Genomic DNA, 16,608 nt, shown 5'->3' on the forward strand with positions numbered 1-16,608 from the left:
CACCAAGATGGGTCTTTTAAAGAGCAAAAAAAAAAGAGAAGCTACTCCTCGGAAATGATATGAGATACGTGTGTTATTTTTGTTATTGGAGCTTGTGACTTGTTTTGGGGGCCCTTAACACCATCTGAAAACCAGTGCTGATACTCTTAGAAACAGTGGATAAACATTCTGTCACAGCGCAGTCGCACAGAATTCACAGCTTTGAAACAGAATGAGCCATATTTAGTATTTCTGTGTCATTTGTGTGATAGGACAAGTTTTGTAAGGTACACCTGAAAAAAACATGCATTATATAATGTAAAGTGTCTTTGAGCTCACAGATAACATTAATTTATTTCACTGAATTACAAGTGAATTAATCTGAATCTGAACTGAGGTACAGTATTTGTGTTTACTCACTGTTTAGTACTTTATTAACAGTGAAATGATTTTCTCCATTTCTCTCTATATATATCTGTGTCTCTTCAGAGATTAGAGAAGCATTCCGTGTTCTAGACAGGGATGGGAATGGTTTCATCTCTAAGCAGGAGCTGGGTATGGCCATGCGCTCTCTGGGACACATGCCCAGTGAGGTGGAGCTGGCTATTATCATGCAGAGACTGGACATGGATGGTGAGTCGTCTCTCTTTCTCTTTCTGACACTCGCTCCTTCTATTTCTATTTCTATTTCTATTTCTATCTCTATCTCTTTCTCCAGTTTATTTCTGAGCTAGCATCTAAGACACATTTTCATAGCCATAGTTTGATGAGGGGGTGCTGAAGGTGAGGGTTGTGTGACGTCATCAGCCAGGTACACAAAATAAGATATGTCCAAACACAATACTTCAAATATAACAGTTAATATAGTTTAGCATAAAACAGATATAGGTCAGGAGTTTCAGTTAACGTTCACATCAACCATCAGAATGGGGAAAATTTTTTATCTTATTGATTTCGAATGTGACATGATTGTTGGTGCCTGATGGGCTGGTTTGAGTATTTCTGTAACTGCTGATCTCCTGGGATTTTCATGCACATCAGTCGCTAGAGTTTACTCAGAATGGTGCCAAAAACAAAAAACATCCAGTGAGCGGCAGTTCTCAGGACAAAAACACCTTTTTGATGAGAGGTGTCAATGGAGAATGGCCAGACTGGTTCGAGCTGACAGGAAGTCTACGGTAACTCAGATAACCACTCTGTACAATTGTAGTGAGCAGAATAGCATCTCAAAATGCACAACTCGTAGAACCATGAGGCGGATGGGATACAAAAGCAAAAGACCACGTCTGGCACTTTATTAGGACCATAGTGTTCCCACTAAAGTGCTCAGTGATTGTATATTTTAATGCGTGCATTCGAAGGAGGTGTTCACATACGTTTATACAGTATGTGTGTATGTGTGTGGATCTTGTGCATGTATATGTGGGCCTAATTGACAATCCTATTTAGTGGGACTTTACGCCATTTGTCTTTCATCTCAGCCCCTCAAAAAATGCCAACAGCTGCTTAATGGTGCAGCTGTTTAATAATTTTGCCCCGAGATTTATCCATCCCTCTATTCAGTGCCGAATCCTTTCATAGGCAACATATGCATTCATCTAGCTTAACACTGTTCTATAAAAGCAAAAGAGTAGAGGTTTTGAATCTGCAACATGTCACATTTAAAGCAAGAAGCATGCCATTCAATTAAACATTTAGTACCCTAACTTGGGGCTGAGCCCTGCTAAAGCTGAAATCCTACAATCACCCCTGGTGACCTGCATATGTGAATTAGCATGTGCATTTTTTGGAAGTTTGGACACCGCGTTCAACTATAGCTTTGTCCACATGAACAAAGTGATACAAAATAAATGAAAGTTTGTCTTCTGATGTGCTATAAAAACATAGTTTTACAGTCTGTCATAGACCCAATTCAATCTCTGCACTGGAGAGATATATGATATCTTGAACAATTCATGCTACAGTGGTCATAGAATTAAAAAAATTCTCCAGCACAGGGGAGTCGTATATACACCAATGTGCAGAGTGAATTCTGAGAAACTGGTGTCCTACAGTGTGTATCAGGTTCCAGGGGTCCCTCAAGGACAAATCAGTGTTGACAGAGTGGTTTGAAAACATGCATTGATTTAGCTCATCAATCAGTCTAGCGGGTTATCAATCATGAATGTTGTAGCTGTCCTGATCCACACATTTTGCACAAGCAGGTCAGTTGTAGGCACAGAATGAAACTCTCAATAGCACTGTGCAGACTGAGATTTAAAGGTGCACTCAGTAATGTTGAATATATAAATGTTGAAAATAAAATGGCAGTCGTATTTGCACATACACTGACAACTAGTGTTGTGGACAGATTTCAGCATGGCTGTAACCATTATAGAAATTGAGGAAAACAATATTCAGATTAGTGGTTTGTCAATGTGAGTTTTTAAATTACTTTTACCTTTGGTCAGACCCACTCTTGAATATTTGGTTACACAATTGGTTTTCGGTTATTTCTCCAGTTATTTATTAAATGAGCCACAGTGTCTGATAATTGTGGCTTACTGAAATGAAATGAGTAGTTTTTGTCTGGTCATGTGATTTCAACATGGTGGATCCTATGAGTCAGCTCAACTCCATGTCAAATACAACAGCTTTTATAAGGCTTCTGATATAATTCTCAAGTGATATAACTTCTCATGTGAAATATTTTTCAAAAGTACAGTTTATTTTCTCAGTGAGTGCACTTTTAAAGGTTTTGTCTTTGTGTCATCTTGGACTTACACTGACACCTAGAGGCTTGGATGCAGCATCATTTAAAATCAATAGTTTTCAGTTTCTGATGCCATTGTAGAAATTTAGTATTCACAGTCAGCCAGGATTACTTTAATCAATTAGTGAAAGTGTCAAATAACAGGATGGTTACTGATATTAAGCAAGTATTATTCGGCTGGTCATGTGATTCTTACATGGCAGTCCCCATGTGCGGACCCTCTCGATGTAGAATAAAACAGCTTTTATAATGTCAGTGATATGACTGGAGTCTTAATTTTAATGTGAGTGCTCATGATTTCCTACATATATTGCAAAATTACAAGTCATGTCTTTAGTAGTTAAACTTTTTTAATGAGGAAAAAATTACTGAGTGCACCTTTAAGATCAGTAACACATTAATAATAAAGTTCTAAGCTGGAGTAAAGTAAAATGTCAACTCAAAAATATGTTTTCCTCAAATACTAACTCATATTCCTCACAAATAGGAATGCTCAACTTTATTGTACTTCAGTAATGATTATTCAGGATTCAGTGAAGTGGAGTGTTGCACTGGGATTTGAGGCAAAGTGAGAACATTAGAGTGATAACAGCTTATCAAATTCCACTGTTACTCTCAATTGGTGTTTGAAACAAAGCTTTGTGGCTGATAATTGCTTCATTAAATTCAATTGCAAAAGAAACCAAAGGCAGGCAATTTGTGTAAGTAACAATAATGAAAGTTGTTGCCCTAAACGTGTAAATCGAGTGAATTTGAATGTATCACATTTGTAGCCTATTACTAAGTTCAAAGACCCTGAATGGTTTCATTAAGCCGATCTGCACCAGTAAAAACTGCACAATGACGCAATCAGCATAACATTAAAGATCCTGTTAATGTAAACTAAAAGTTTCTAAAAGAGATAGATTATATAGATTTACTCTACTGATCCCTGAAATGTTGTTTTCCCAAATATTCTATTCTATTTTATTCTATTCTAATGATGTGCTTGAGTTCTAGACAAATGCACTGAAACTTCTGCAGTTTCTTTTGCTGTTACATTAAAAAAAAATGTTACATTGTTTTTTTTGTTTTTTTGCCGAGACTACAGCAGTCCAGAAATGTTTTTAGCTTTGAAAAATATTGTTTCAAAATTATTTTTCTACTTTAACTTTTTCTATGTTGAGGCTACTCTCATCCAACTGTTCTCTTTCTTATGCAGGTGATGGACAGGTGGATTTTGATGAATTTATGACAATATTAGGCCCCAAACTCCTTTCTTCTGAAACCAGAGAGGGCTTCCTAGGCAGCACTATAGACAGCATATTCTGGCAGGTATGAAAACATATTTCTCCTTTCCCTTTCCATCTATATCCCTGCTCTTTTCTTTTCCACCCCCTTTTTAGGTGCGTATTTATATTCTGGTCATAGGTTTGAGATTATGAGTCACACTTTTCCCTCCCCACCTGCTTTCTATGTCCCGTGACGATGGGAGAATGTGATTCTTCCCAGACTGTGAACATCAAAGTGAGCAGGCAGATCTGCCCATTTCAAAGTGAAAAGTAGTTCATATAGTGAGGAATCCCAGTTTTAGTGGCAAGAGATTTCAGTGAGTTTTGTAGCATCGAGGAAGGCATATTAATTGAAAGTTTCAGCACTTAAAAAGAAAATATAGCTCTTTGAATTAGTCATCAAACACATTTGGTCAAGGATTAGGCATCTCTCTCTCTCTCTTCAAATATTAGCTTACTTCCTGACTTTGAGGAAGCAATATCTGAGTTTACATGTTTACGTATAGTGTGTTCTTCATGGAGGAAACAGAACAATGTGTATGTGTTTGTGTGTAGGAGTGAGAAACAGCAAGGTCGCAGACACTGGTTGTCTCGAAAGGTGATTTAAATGCTCATCTGAACACAACTTTAGTGGAACACAGTGACTCATAACTGCTAAAGTAATCTGTGTAACATCATCATACCAGCATACCAATCACCCCTGCTGTCTGTGATTTTATTATGAGACCAATACAAATTTAACAATGGCACAATGACACAACCTGAACAATATTGTGTTTTGACTCAGGAAACGGTGTTAGAATCCCACAAGTTCCAAATAAAGAAATCCGACACCAATGGCAAATGAAGAACAGTCATTGGTAACACTTTATTTTGATGGTCCCAAATAGATATTTAACTGACTATAAGTGACTTATCAACAGGCTTGCTATAGCTAGTAAACAGTGTTTCAACAAACATTCAGTAGACTTTCAGTAGCCTGTATATAGATCTCTATTAATGACCTACTTACATTTATCAACTGACTTGCTATAGCTAGTAAACAGTGTTTCAACAAACATTCAGTAGACTTTCAGTAGCCTGTATATAGATCTCTATTAATGACCTACTTACATTATTGTTGAGAACATCAGTTCATTAAAAGGTCATTAATAAAGATCTATATACAGACTACTGAAAGTCTACTGAATGTTTGTTGAAACACTGTTTACTACCTATAGCAAGTCAGTCGATAAGCTGTTATTTTGCTGCTGTTATACAGGCTATTGAAAGTCTACTGAATGTTTGTTGAAATACTGTTTACTAGCTACAGCAAGCCAGTTGATAAGTCACTTATAGTCAGTTAAATATCTATTTGGGACCATCAAAATAAAGTGTTACCCAGTCATTATATTTAAAGGGATATGTGACGAGGAGGGGGACATGTCCAGGCATGCGTCATCACGGTCCGGCCACGCCCCCCTCCTTGTCACAGGATAGTTCACCCAAAAATGAAAATTCTCTCATCATTTACTCACCCTCATGCCATCCCAGATGTGTATGACTTTCTTTCTTCATCAGAACACATTTGAAGAAAAATATCTTAGCTCATAAGGTCCTTAAAATGCAAGTGGATGGTGATCCAACCTTTGAAGCTCCAAAAAGAACAGACATTCAGCATAAACATCATCTATACGACTCCATTGGTTAATGTCTTCTAAAGCAAAACGATCACTTTTGCTGTGAAAAAGATCAATATTTAAGTACTTTTTAACTATAAACCATCACTTCCGGTCAACAGCCCTATGCGCATTCACAAGAGGGCTGAGTTCATGCGATCTCTTGGCATGTTTTGGATCTAATCTCAAGTTTTTCTCTCGGTTAAGACATCCAGGATGAGCACACAAAGGCCCCATTGTGAGTACACAAACAGATCAAACCAACGAAGCTTCTGTACAGTGTTCCTCCTACTCAGTTGTAAACAGCACTTCTCTTCCATGTGTGTCGCATGTGCATCTGTTCTCGCGTGAACATGCCAACGCAATTACGTCACACACACGTACTGCTGCTGACCGGAAGCGATGATTTATAGTTAAAAAGTACTTAAATATTGGTCTTTTTTTTACAGCAAAAGCGATCGTTTAGCTTTAGAAGATATTCATTTAACAAGTGGAGTCGTATGGATGACGTTTATGCTGACTGTCTGTTCTTTTTGGAGCTTCAAATGTTGTATCACTATCCACTTCAAGGACTTACTGAGCTAAGATATTTTTCTATTTTTCTTCAAATGTGTTCTGATGAAGAAAGTCATACACACCTGGGATGGCATGATGGTGAGTAAATGATGAGAGAATTTTCATTTTTAGGTGAACTGACCCTTTAAGTTGGTAGTTCAGAAATGTGAACAGAAATGTGTTTACCATAAAAAGGCTTACATTAGGATTTCTTACTTGATTGATGTCAAGCGACCCTATGGTACACCAATTCTATGGTTATAAATCTTAAGACTTGCGTGAATGCACTCAATACACTGGCAGACCAAAGCAACTAAAATTACACTTGAGGCATACATTTTATCAGTATGTGTGTTCTGGGCATTGCTAGGACGATGCTCTACCAGCAGAGCTACAGGAACACCTGCGTAGTATGTTCAAAAATGATCTGTGTGACGTTCCTGTCAAATACATTACAAGTTTTGCATCATAAAACTATCTATAAAATATTAAAGGACTGAGTCCTTGACATTGGGGCATGGTAGTGATTGTCTCAATGTAAAGTGTCACAAACCTTTTAGTCAGTGCGTTTTAAATGGACATCCCATCAAAAGGTATTGATTTATAAATCTGTGCTACAGATGTGAATTCATAAATCAGTCACAGGGCTTTAGCTGTGATCTGTTGTCAGTACAAAGATCTAGTGTGTCTGTTTGTGTGTGTATGTGTTTTTTCCAGTGTGCTCATTGGGGTGTCATCTCTGTTTGGATTTGCATGCTGACTGGGATATTTTTCATCCCAGGAACCTTGAATCCCTTGTGAAACATGAAAGTCTGTGCACTTATTAGTGGGTATATTTTTGTAACGTTGCTGGCAAAGACAGGCTGACGAAGACAATGAAGTTAGAACCCAGGTGCAGTTTATTTACATAACTGAAATCCAACAACCGTAAATCCAAACGTGAAACAAAACATAAACATAAACTTGACTAAACTAGACTTGACTTCACTTAAACGATCCAAACATGTTACACTTACAATACCTGACAAAGGACAATGGCAAACATGAAGCTAAAATACATGGACAAGGGAGAAACATGACAATGAAAACCAATGACAAGACAGAACTGATAACAAGGTAACAAGACAATAAACCAATGAAAACAAGACATATGAACATGGAGGGAAACATGAAATCACATTACCAGACCAAGGAAACAGGAACAAACATGTCATGGAAACAGGAAATAACATGACATGAATCCACATGACCTGAACAGGAACAGGAACTCAACTTTAAAATAAAAGACATGAGGCGGGCCTGGACCATGGAGCAGAGGTGGGCCTGGACCGTGGAGCATAGGCAGGCCTGGACCGTGGAGCAGAGGCGGGCCTGGACCGTGGAGCAGAGGCGGGCCTGGACCGTGGAACAGAGGTGGGCCTGGACAGTGGAACAGAGGTGGGCCTGGACCATGGAGCAAAGGCTTGCTTGTGATATGGCATGGAGTAGTCTGGGGCTTGGCTGAGACATGGCATGGAGCAGACTGAAACTTGGCTGTGACATGGCATGGAGCAGACTGAGGCATTGCTGTGACATGGCATGGAGCAGGCAGGGGCATTGCTGTGACATGGCATGGAGCAGGCTAAGGCGTGGCTGTGACATGGCATGGAGCAGGCTGAGGCGTGGCGGTGACATGGCATGGAGCAGACTCAGGCGTGGCTGTGACATGGCATGGATCAGGCCGAGGCGTGGCTGTGACATGGCATGGAGCAGGCTGAGGCGTGGCTGTGACATGGCATGGAGCAGGCTGAGGCATGGCTGTGACATGGCATGGAGCAGGCTGAGGCGTTGCTGTGACATGGCATGGAGCAGGCAGGGGCGTTGCTGTGACATGGCATGGAGCAGGCTGAGGCATGGCTGTGACATGGCATGGAGCAGGCTGAGGCATGACATGGCATGGAGCAGACTCAGGCGTGGCTGTGACATGGCATGGAGCAGGCCGAGGCGTGACGTGGCATGGAGCAGACTCAGGCGTGGCAGTGACATGCCACGTCATGCCTCGGCCTGCTCCATGCCATGTCACAGCCACGCCAGAGTCCGCTCCATGCCATGTCATGCCTCAGCCTGCTCCATGCCATATTACAGCCACGCCTGAGGATGCCCCATGCCATGTCACAGTCATGCCTCAGCCTGCTCCATGCCGTGTCACAGCCACGCCTTGGCCTGCTCCATGTCATGTCACCGCCATGCCTGAGTCTGCTCCATGCCACCTCACGCCTCGGCCTGCTCCATGCCATGTCACAGCCATGCCTGAGTCTGCTCCATGCCATGTCATGCCTCAGCCTGCTCCATGCCATGTCACAGCCATGCCTCAGCCTGCTCCATGCCATGTCACAGCCACACCTCGGCCTGCTCCATGCCATGTCACAGCCATGCCTGAGTCTGCTCCATGCCATGTCACTGCCACGCCTGAGTCTGCTCCATGCTGTGGCGTGACATGGCATGGAGCGGACTCTGGCGTGGCTGTGACATGGCATGGAGCAGACTCTGGTGTGGCTGTGACATGGCATGGAGCTGACTCAGGATCAGGGGCAGAAGGTGACGCAAGCTCTGCGACCATGACGTGGGACCCTGGCTCATCGACCATGATGTGGAACCCTGGCTCGTCGACCATGACATGGAACCCTGGCTCGTCGACCATGACGTGGGACGCTGGCTCGGCGGCCATGACATGGGACTCTGGCTTGGCGGCAATGGCGTGGGACTCTGGCTTGGCGTCCACCTCCCCCACAGTGAACGATGTACCACATATCAGTAGGGCAAGGTCGATAAATTGAGTCAGGCTGTAGGTACTCCGGCCACTGGCATCAAGGAGGAGATTGGCTCATTCAGCCCAAAGCGAAAACAGTCCTTGAGGGCAATCTCATTAAAATCGACCCTGCTGGCTTGAGCACAAAAGTCCTCTACATATTCCTCCAGGGGATGATTTCCCTGACGTAAATGAAGAAGCTGAACTGCTGGGTTCATTTTGCGGTCAGGTATTCTGTAACGTTGCTGGCAAAGACAGGCTGACGAAGACGATGATGAAGTTAGAACCCAGGTGCAGTTTATTTACATAAGTGAAATCCAACAACTGTAAATCCAAACGTGAAACAAAACAAAACATAAACATAAACTAGACTTGACTTGACTTGACTTGAACAATCCAACAATGTTACACTTAAAATACCTGACAAAGGAACAGGAACTAAACTTTACTAAAAAAAGACATGAACACAAAACATGAACAAAAACACATCTAGACGTGACAATTTTAAAATGTTTAAGAAAAACAAGATTGTCAATGGGGACATCAGAGTGGAGCCAAGAGCCACAGGCTATCATGGATTTTGTGGAACACATAGGCATAAACAAGCTTGTTTTCCCCACCCTCAGCACAAACCTAGGGATGGTGTGTGTAGTGTTGCTGCCAGCAGAACAATTTCCTCCATTAGTGGAAATGATGAACATTGGAAAATAATGTGTCAAGTTAAAAGTAGTTAAGCTTTTAAAGGAATATTCCATGTTTAATACAAGTTAAGCTCAATTTGTGGGATAATGTTGATTACCACTACAATTATTTTGAATTTTCCATCATTTATTAAAAAAAACAAAAAAAAACAAAAAAAAAAACAAAAGCAAAAATGTTGGTTACAGTAAGGCACCTACAATGGAAGGAAATAGGCACATGTATAATATTTACATATTGTGGCTATACTTTTGAAACAGCGTGTATTTTAATGTTTATGGACTGGCCCCATTCACTTCCATAGTACGTGCTTTACGCCATTTTTTATTTTTTTAATAAATGAGGGACAATTCTAAATAAATTTTTTGGGTTATCAAAATTATGCTACAAATTCTATAGATTGAGCTTAACTTGTCTTGAATGAACTTGAATCTGGAAAATTCCTTTAAAGAAAATCGTCTCAAAACATTTTTATTTACATAATATTTGCTGTCTAAAAGAGACTTCAAAGCACTGAATGCATTGTGATTTCATTTATTTGTTTAAAATGTGCCTCAGCCAGTTTTATTCTGGCCCTCTGTTTAGTATTCAAGCAGGCACAGAGCACAGGACAAAAGGACTTATTTTAAGACAGATAAGATGGAAGACATTTGGAGTGAGTGAGTAAACAGAGACAGAGTAGAGAGGTTGCGAAAAAGAAACTGTAAGAAATACGAAAGATACTGTAAGCCAAAAAATTGCAAAAAGAAAAGGAGCAATATAGGTAGTATTCCCAACTGTTAACAAATGTTAGGGAGTATGTCTCTTTTTCAACACTATGCAGCTGACAACTCCATTAAGCTGTGAATCAGCCAGCCCTGTCCGGTCCAAATGAATGACACCAGCATCTCTCTCTTCCACCATCTGCTTGTATAGCCAGTGGCATCAATAGTGCTAGAGCCATAGCTGTCTGATAGTAAATTAAAACTTCTGTGGAGGCATTTAAAGCAGTATGACAAACTCAGCAGGACTGGATACACAAATATTAACTTTACAGAACAGTTTGAGCTGTCAAGTGCGAAGGAGATTACCACTATGGGCCCACACTGAATTAACAATACTGCATGCAGTAAATGACAGACCAGTACCTCCACATTAGCTCAAACCACCAATTTAAAATAAATGGTAAAATTATACTTTATATACAATTGTCAAGTTACTGATACATTTAATGAAAATATTGATAATTCTTAAAGCTTTTGTTAAGCTTAAGTAATTATTAATGTAATTATTATTGTTAAATCAAATGTTAAATCATTTTTAAAAGTTTTTAAGAAGTAAAAAAAAAAAAAAAAACACTTCTTTTGACACCTGAGTTCTATATCCATGCTTTTAAATGCAAGAATGTGTCCTGTGTGAACAACCCCTTTTTTGTGCTGCCTCCTCTTGGTAAGCGTGGCATTGTTAGTCACTAGTATGCATTCCTACTGTTGCCCTAGCATTATTGGTGGGATGCACAACTGGGCATAGCTTTCAAAAATCGGGTCACAAATTAAATGTATTGCCGATAAAAATAAGATGTCATTAGCTATGTTTCCATTCAAGCTGCGAAGTGGGGCAGTACGCAGCGCAACGCAGTACCTGCACTTCTATAATTTACTCTACTGCAGTGTTTCTCAACCCTGTTCCTGGAGGTCCCCCAACACTGCACATTTTGTATATCTCCCTTTTCTGACACACCCAATTCAAGTCTTGCAGTCTCCACTAACAAGCTGATGAGTTAAATCAGGTGTGTTTGATTAGGGAGATATCCAAATTGTGTAGTGTTGGGGGGTCTCCAGGAACAGGGTTAAGAACCACTGCTCTACAGAGTACCAGCAGTTTTTCTTGCGTACCACCACTTCTCAGAGTCTCCCGGTATGATGTAATGTCTGATATAAAGTCAGTGATTTGATGTGGCCCTCCAATTACTTTTATCTGACCTTCCAAATGATTTTGATAAAATTGCGGTTAATATCCGAATGTTCTCTGATCAAAACTCAGCAGTGAGTTTAACAACACTCAACACGTGCAACAGCATTGGTGCTCGTCAATCTATTCGTGGTAGTGATGGAAATTCTGAAACCAGTTCTTTCGGATGGTTCGTTTCAATGAACCGATTCAAAAAAACGATTCACCAGTTAATTTACATCATTGCATAATGACATCACTGTACATAATGCTAATACACCGGCGTCATAGATTACACGCTCAAACACATTCAATAAAGCCTCATGTAAGCGCATATTGCTGATTATTACATTTTATTTAATTAAGTTAGAATAATAAGGGTGTTTATTGTCATCAGTGTTTTATTCAGTGAGGTTACAATACATCCTAAATTAAAGCTTTGCACCTAAATCACCCAATACTGACACGTATATACAAATGCAGATGTTCTATGTGTCCAAAGCATATAAAGTGATTAGCTAGTTTTAATCAACTCACCCTTTTTTTACAGAAACCATGATCCAAAAAGAGTCGCGTTGCGCCATGCAGGGGTCGGACATGTAAACGGCGAGCTCTGCGCACTTTGCTAGTTTTTAATTATTTTTATGTCATAAACCGGTGAGATTCGATACACTCTGCTACATAACTGATTTATGAAGTCAACATGGCAAAGAATTGAAAATCCTCGGGCTATGGAGACATTAAAAGACACTAATGTGCTCAAGCTGATACCCCTGACAGGGCTGCAGATCAGGGACTCGGTTTGGATGGTGTGGCTTGAGAAATTCAACGGCAACTGTCCAGCATGTCTGTGATGCTGGTGAAGGTTGTAGCAGACCTGGAGGATTTTGCTGTAATACGTCGATCAATTATGGCGATGGAGGAAAAAATGGAGGCGAGTTGGTTACAAGATTGTCGGATGTCGAGAGGCGGATCGATTATCTGGAGTCATCGGAGAGGGAATTTGTTTCTAATCTGCTAGCAACCAAGACAGACTTGGAATGTGTTTGGGAAAAGTTGGAAGACCTTGAGAATCATAATCGGCGAAACAATGTCAGAATTGTTGGAATTCCTGTGCATGAAGAAGGTCGAGTTATGGTGAAATTCCTAGACGAGCTCTTTCCGAGCTGGAAATCGAGTGAGCTCACAGGGTCCCGGCTCAGAGATCCATGGAAGGAGACAGGCCTCGATCAATTCTGGCCAAATTTCTGAGATCATCCGATAAAGATCTTGTGTTATGGGAGGCAAGGAGCAAAGGAAGGATTTCTTGGAAGAGCCACAGCATTTTCTTGTTCCCAGACTTTGCGAATTCGACAAGAGAGAAACGTGATCGATTCAAGAAATGTAAGAAACTCTTACATCAACGGAAGATCTCTTTTGCACTGATGTTTCCGGCCAAGCTGAGAATAGATGGATAAGGATGGCTGCAAAGTATTTACATGTCCCCAGCAAGCATTTTCTTTCATAGAGACAATGGGGTGAGTAAGCCATTTGGTGATTTTCATGTTGCCCCCAAGTGAGCTCGTCTCGCTGTACATACTCTGTCTGAGGAATCTGGGTGCCTTTTTTGTTTCTTTTTGTGTCAGTTCTGCCTAGTGGCTGGAGTTTGTTTTGTCTAGTAACACTCCTTGAAGAAACGTTTGCATTGACGGAGGATCGCTTTTGCACTGATGTTCCCGGCCATATTGAGAATGGATACTAAGGATGTCCGTAGGGTATTTGCATGCCCACAGCAAGCAAAGTCTTTCATAAAATTGATGGACTGAGGAAGTCATGGTGTGTTTCTCACATTGCCTCCAAGTGAGCTTGTCTCGCTGAACATACACTTGACCGTCCAAGAAAGCTGGGTGCCTGTTGTGTTTCTTTTTGTGCTGGTTCCGCCTAGCGGCTGGAGTTTGTTTTGTGGAATAACACTCCTTCGGGACAGTTGTGGATAAATCTGCTTGATTGTGTGTTTATGTCTCCTATTGGCTGGAGATTGTTTTGTGGATTATTTTTTGCAGGTTGTTGGAAGGATTAGGTTAGGATTAGGATTATGTTTGTTCGGTTTGCTTCGGGGAAAGGTTTGGGGTTTGATCGTTGCACTAATGGGGAATGTGGTCTTTATAATCTTGTTTTTGACACACAATCTATTTTTTCTAATATGTCAAAATTTCAAATGTTCATATGAATGGACTGTTTTTCTCCACGTGGAATGTGAATGGGTTGGGGCACCCCATTAAAAGAAGGACGTTTATTTCTTTTTTTAAGCATAAGAAATATGATATTGTTTTTCTTTAAGACATGCATCTTTCCCTGCAGGAAGCTGAAAAATTTGGGAAGATATGGGGTGGACATGTTTTCTTTAGTGCTGGCACACGTAAGAGCAGGGGAGTCATTACATTGATAAGTAAACATCTACAATTCAAATGTCTCAAACAGAGTAAAGATAAATTAGGAAGCTGAAATTCAGGGGTATGATATATCCTCATGATATAATATTGGGAGGAGACTTTAATCTATTGATGGATTCAGTCCTTGATCATAGTGAAGCAAAAGTGTGTAAGCCCCCTAGAGCACCAATGCCGCTTCTCAGGTTGCGTAAAGGAGATTTTTGAACCCATCTGGGAGGGACTATACATTTTTTTCATCAGTCCATAAGATTTATTCTAGAATAGATTTTTTTTTTTAAATATCCTCATTTTTTTTTTTTTTAAAGTCCCTCATTTCATCTGTTGTTGACTGCTCAATTGGAAACATCTTAGTCTCAGATCACGCCCTGGTGAGTTTAGAGGTGTTACCACATATGGAGAAAAAAAAAATCATATAGTTGCCGCTTTAATGTATCCCATTTGTAAAATCCTGATTTCCAACAAATGTTAAAGGCTGAAATCAATGTGTATATGGAGACCAACTGGTTCTCAGTATCCTCTGTGTGTGTGGCTTGGGAGGCACTTAAGGTGGTTCTTAGGTGTCAGATCAAACAGTATGCCTCATTCATCAAAAAATCCAAAGTATGAGAACTCGTGGAGTTGGAAAGGAATATTAAAAGTGCCGAGGCAGAGCTGAAGTGCCGAATGTCGTCTGATGGCCTCAGAGAATTAACCCGATTGAAATACAGATATAATACTATTTTGTCACGGAAAGTGGAGTTTTGGCTATTCAGGGCAAGACAGTCATACTTTGAGTCGGGGGACAAAGCAGGAAAACTTTTGGCTAGATATATAAAGCAGAGAGAGTCTTTATCTACCATTTCCTCAGTGAAATCTGTTGGTGGTAAAATATTTACCTCAGCCATTGATATTAATAATGCTTTTAAAGAGTTCTATCTTGATCTTTATAGTTCCACATCTTCGTCTACTGATGAAGATATTAGAAACTTTGTGGAACCTCTAGAACTCCCTAAATTGACGACTGAGCAAAAAAATTGTCTTGATTCTGAGATAAACTTGGAGGAGCTTGATGAGGTAATTAAGGCCCTGCCTACAGGCAAGGCTCCAGGGCCAGATGGCTTTGCCGCTGAATTTTTTATAACTTATGCTACAGAACTGGCTCCACTTTTGTTAGAAGTTTAAATGGAATCATTAAAGTATGGAAAGCTTCCGCCAACCATGACACAAGCCCGGATCAGTCTGATTCTTAAAAAGGACAAAGATCCAAACGAGTGTAAGAGTTACCATCCAATTCCCCTGATCCAGCTAGACATTAAAATATTGTCTAAAATATTGGCTAATCAATTAAGTAAAGTTATGACATCTCTTATACATATAGATCAGGTTGGGTTTATTCAGGGCCGCGGCTCTTCTGATAACATTAGGCGTTTCATCAATACCATGTGGTCAGTGGCGAATGATCAGACTCCGATCGCTGCCATCTCACTTGATGCCGAAAAGGCATTTGATAATGTAGAATGGGATTATTTTTGTAAGATTTTGGAAATGGATGGGTTTGGGAGTACGTTTATGTGATAAAGATAGGTTCGTGAGCAATGGAGGAGTCAGGAGACAGCGAACAGTTGAGTGTTTATTTTACACTTCAGCTTCACACATGCACACTTTTAAACACAAAGCAAAAACAGCTCTGGGTGGCCAACTCAAAGTAGTTTTCTCTCTCTGCAAGATCTGTTGCTCTGGGCCACTCTCTCTCTCTCCTCTGCTGCTCTGGCAAACCTTATCAGGTCTCCTACCACCATCACTATAATGAGAGACATTAACAGGTGTTAGAGTAATTACAGCCCAGGTGACGAGCCTTACCACTTTCCCACTCCTGCAGACAAACACATGACCACGCCCCCCATGCCACAGTTTATTGGATGGATTAAGTTACTTTATAGACACCCTGCAATGGCGGTACAAACAAATGGATTAATTTCAGATTATTTTACTCTGGATAGGGGCACCCGGCAGGGTTGCCCTCTTTCCCCATTATTGTTCTGTCTTGCCCTGGAAACATTAGCAGCCGCGATAAGAAAGGAGGATGATTTTCCAGTGGTGATGGTGGGAGGTATGGCGCATAAGTTTCTGCTTTACGCAGATGTTATTTTATTATTCGTCTCTGACCCTACTAGGTCTATGCCTTCCCTCCACAGAATTATTAATTCCTTTTCTTAATTCTCAGGATACAAAGTCAGTTGGTCTCAATCCGAAGCTTTGGATCTGACAGCGTACTGCCCAGTAACGGCTTTCCATCTGGGCACCTTCCAGTGGCCCAAACAGGGCATTAAGAGTTAATTTTGACCATTTAATAAAAAGGTTTTCGAGCGATGTGGGCAGGTGGGCTTCATTACATTCATCGATGATTGGGAAGGTTAATGTTATTAAAATGAACTGTATTCCAAAATTCAACTACCTGCTACAGTCACTCCCTACAGATGTCCCCCTCTCTTATTTCAAGCAATTTGAGAGCATAGCAAAGTCTTTCATTTGGAATGGTAAGGGTCCCAGATTACATTTCAGTCGA

At 40.6% G+C, this 16,608-nt stretch overlaps 1 protein-coding gene across 2 annotated transcripts in view; it reads left to right on the forward strand.

The window, feature by feature from the left end:
• Nucleotides 1-16,608, forward strand: part of caln2 (calneuron 2) — a 62,064-nt gene that overhangs the window by 10,148 nt on the left and 35,308 nt on the right. For both annotated transcript variants that reach the window (XM_051677052.1, XM_051677050.1), the window contains exons 3-4: nucleotides 469-612; nucleotides 3,933-4,045. In XM_051677052.1, the coding sequence (XP_051533012.1) occupies nucleotides 469-612; nucleotides 3,933-4,045 (257 nt within the window). The remainder of the gene's footprint in view (nucleotides 1-468; nucleotides 613-3,932; nucleotides 4,046-16,608) is intronic.

The sequence above is a fragment of the Myxocyprinus asiaticus genome, chromosome 38, assembly GCF_019703515.2.
Source record: "Myxocyprinus asiaticus isolate MX2 ecotype Aquarium Trade chromosome 38, UBuf_Myxa_2, whole genome shotgun sequence".
NCBI lineage: Eukaryota > Metazoa > Chordata > Actinopteri > Cypriniformes > Catostomidae > Myxocyprinus > Myxocyprinus asiaticus.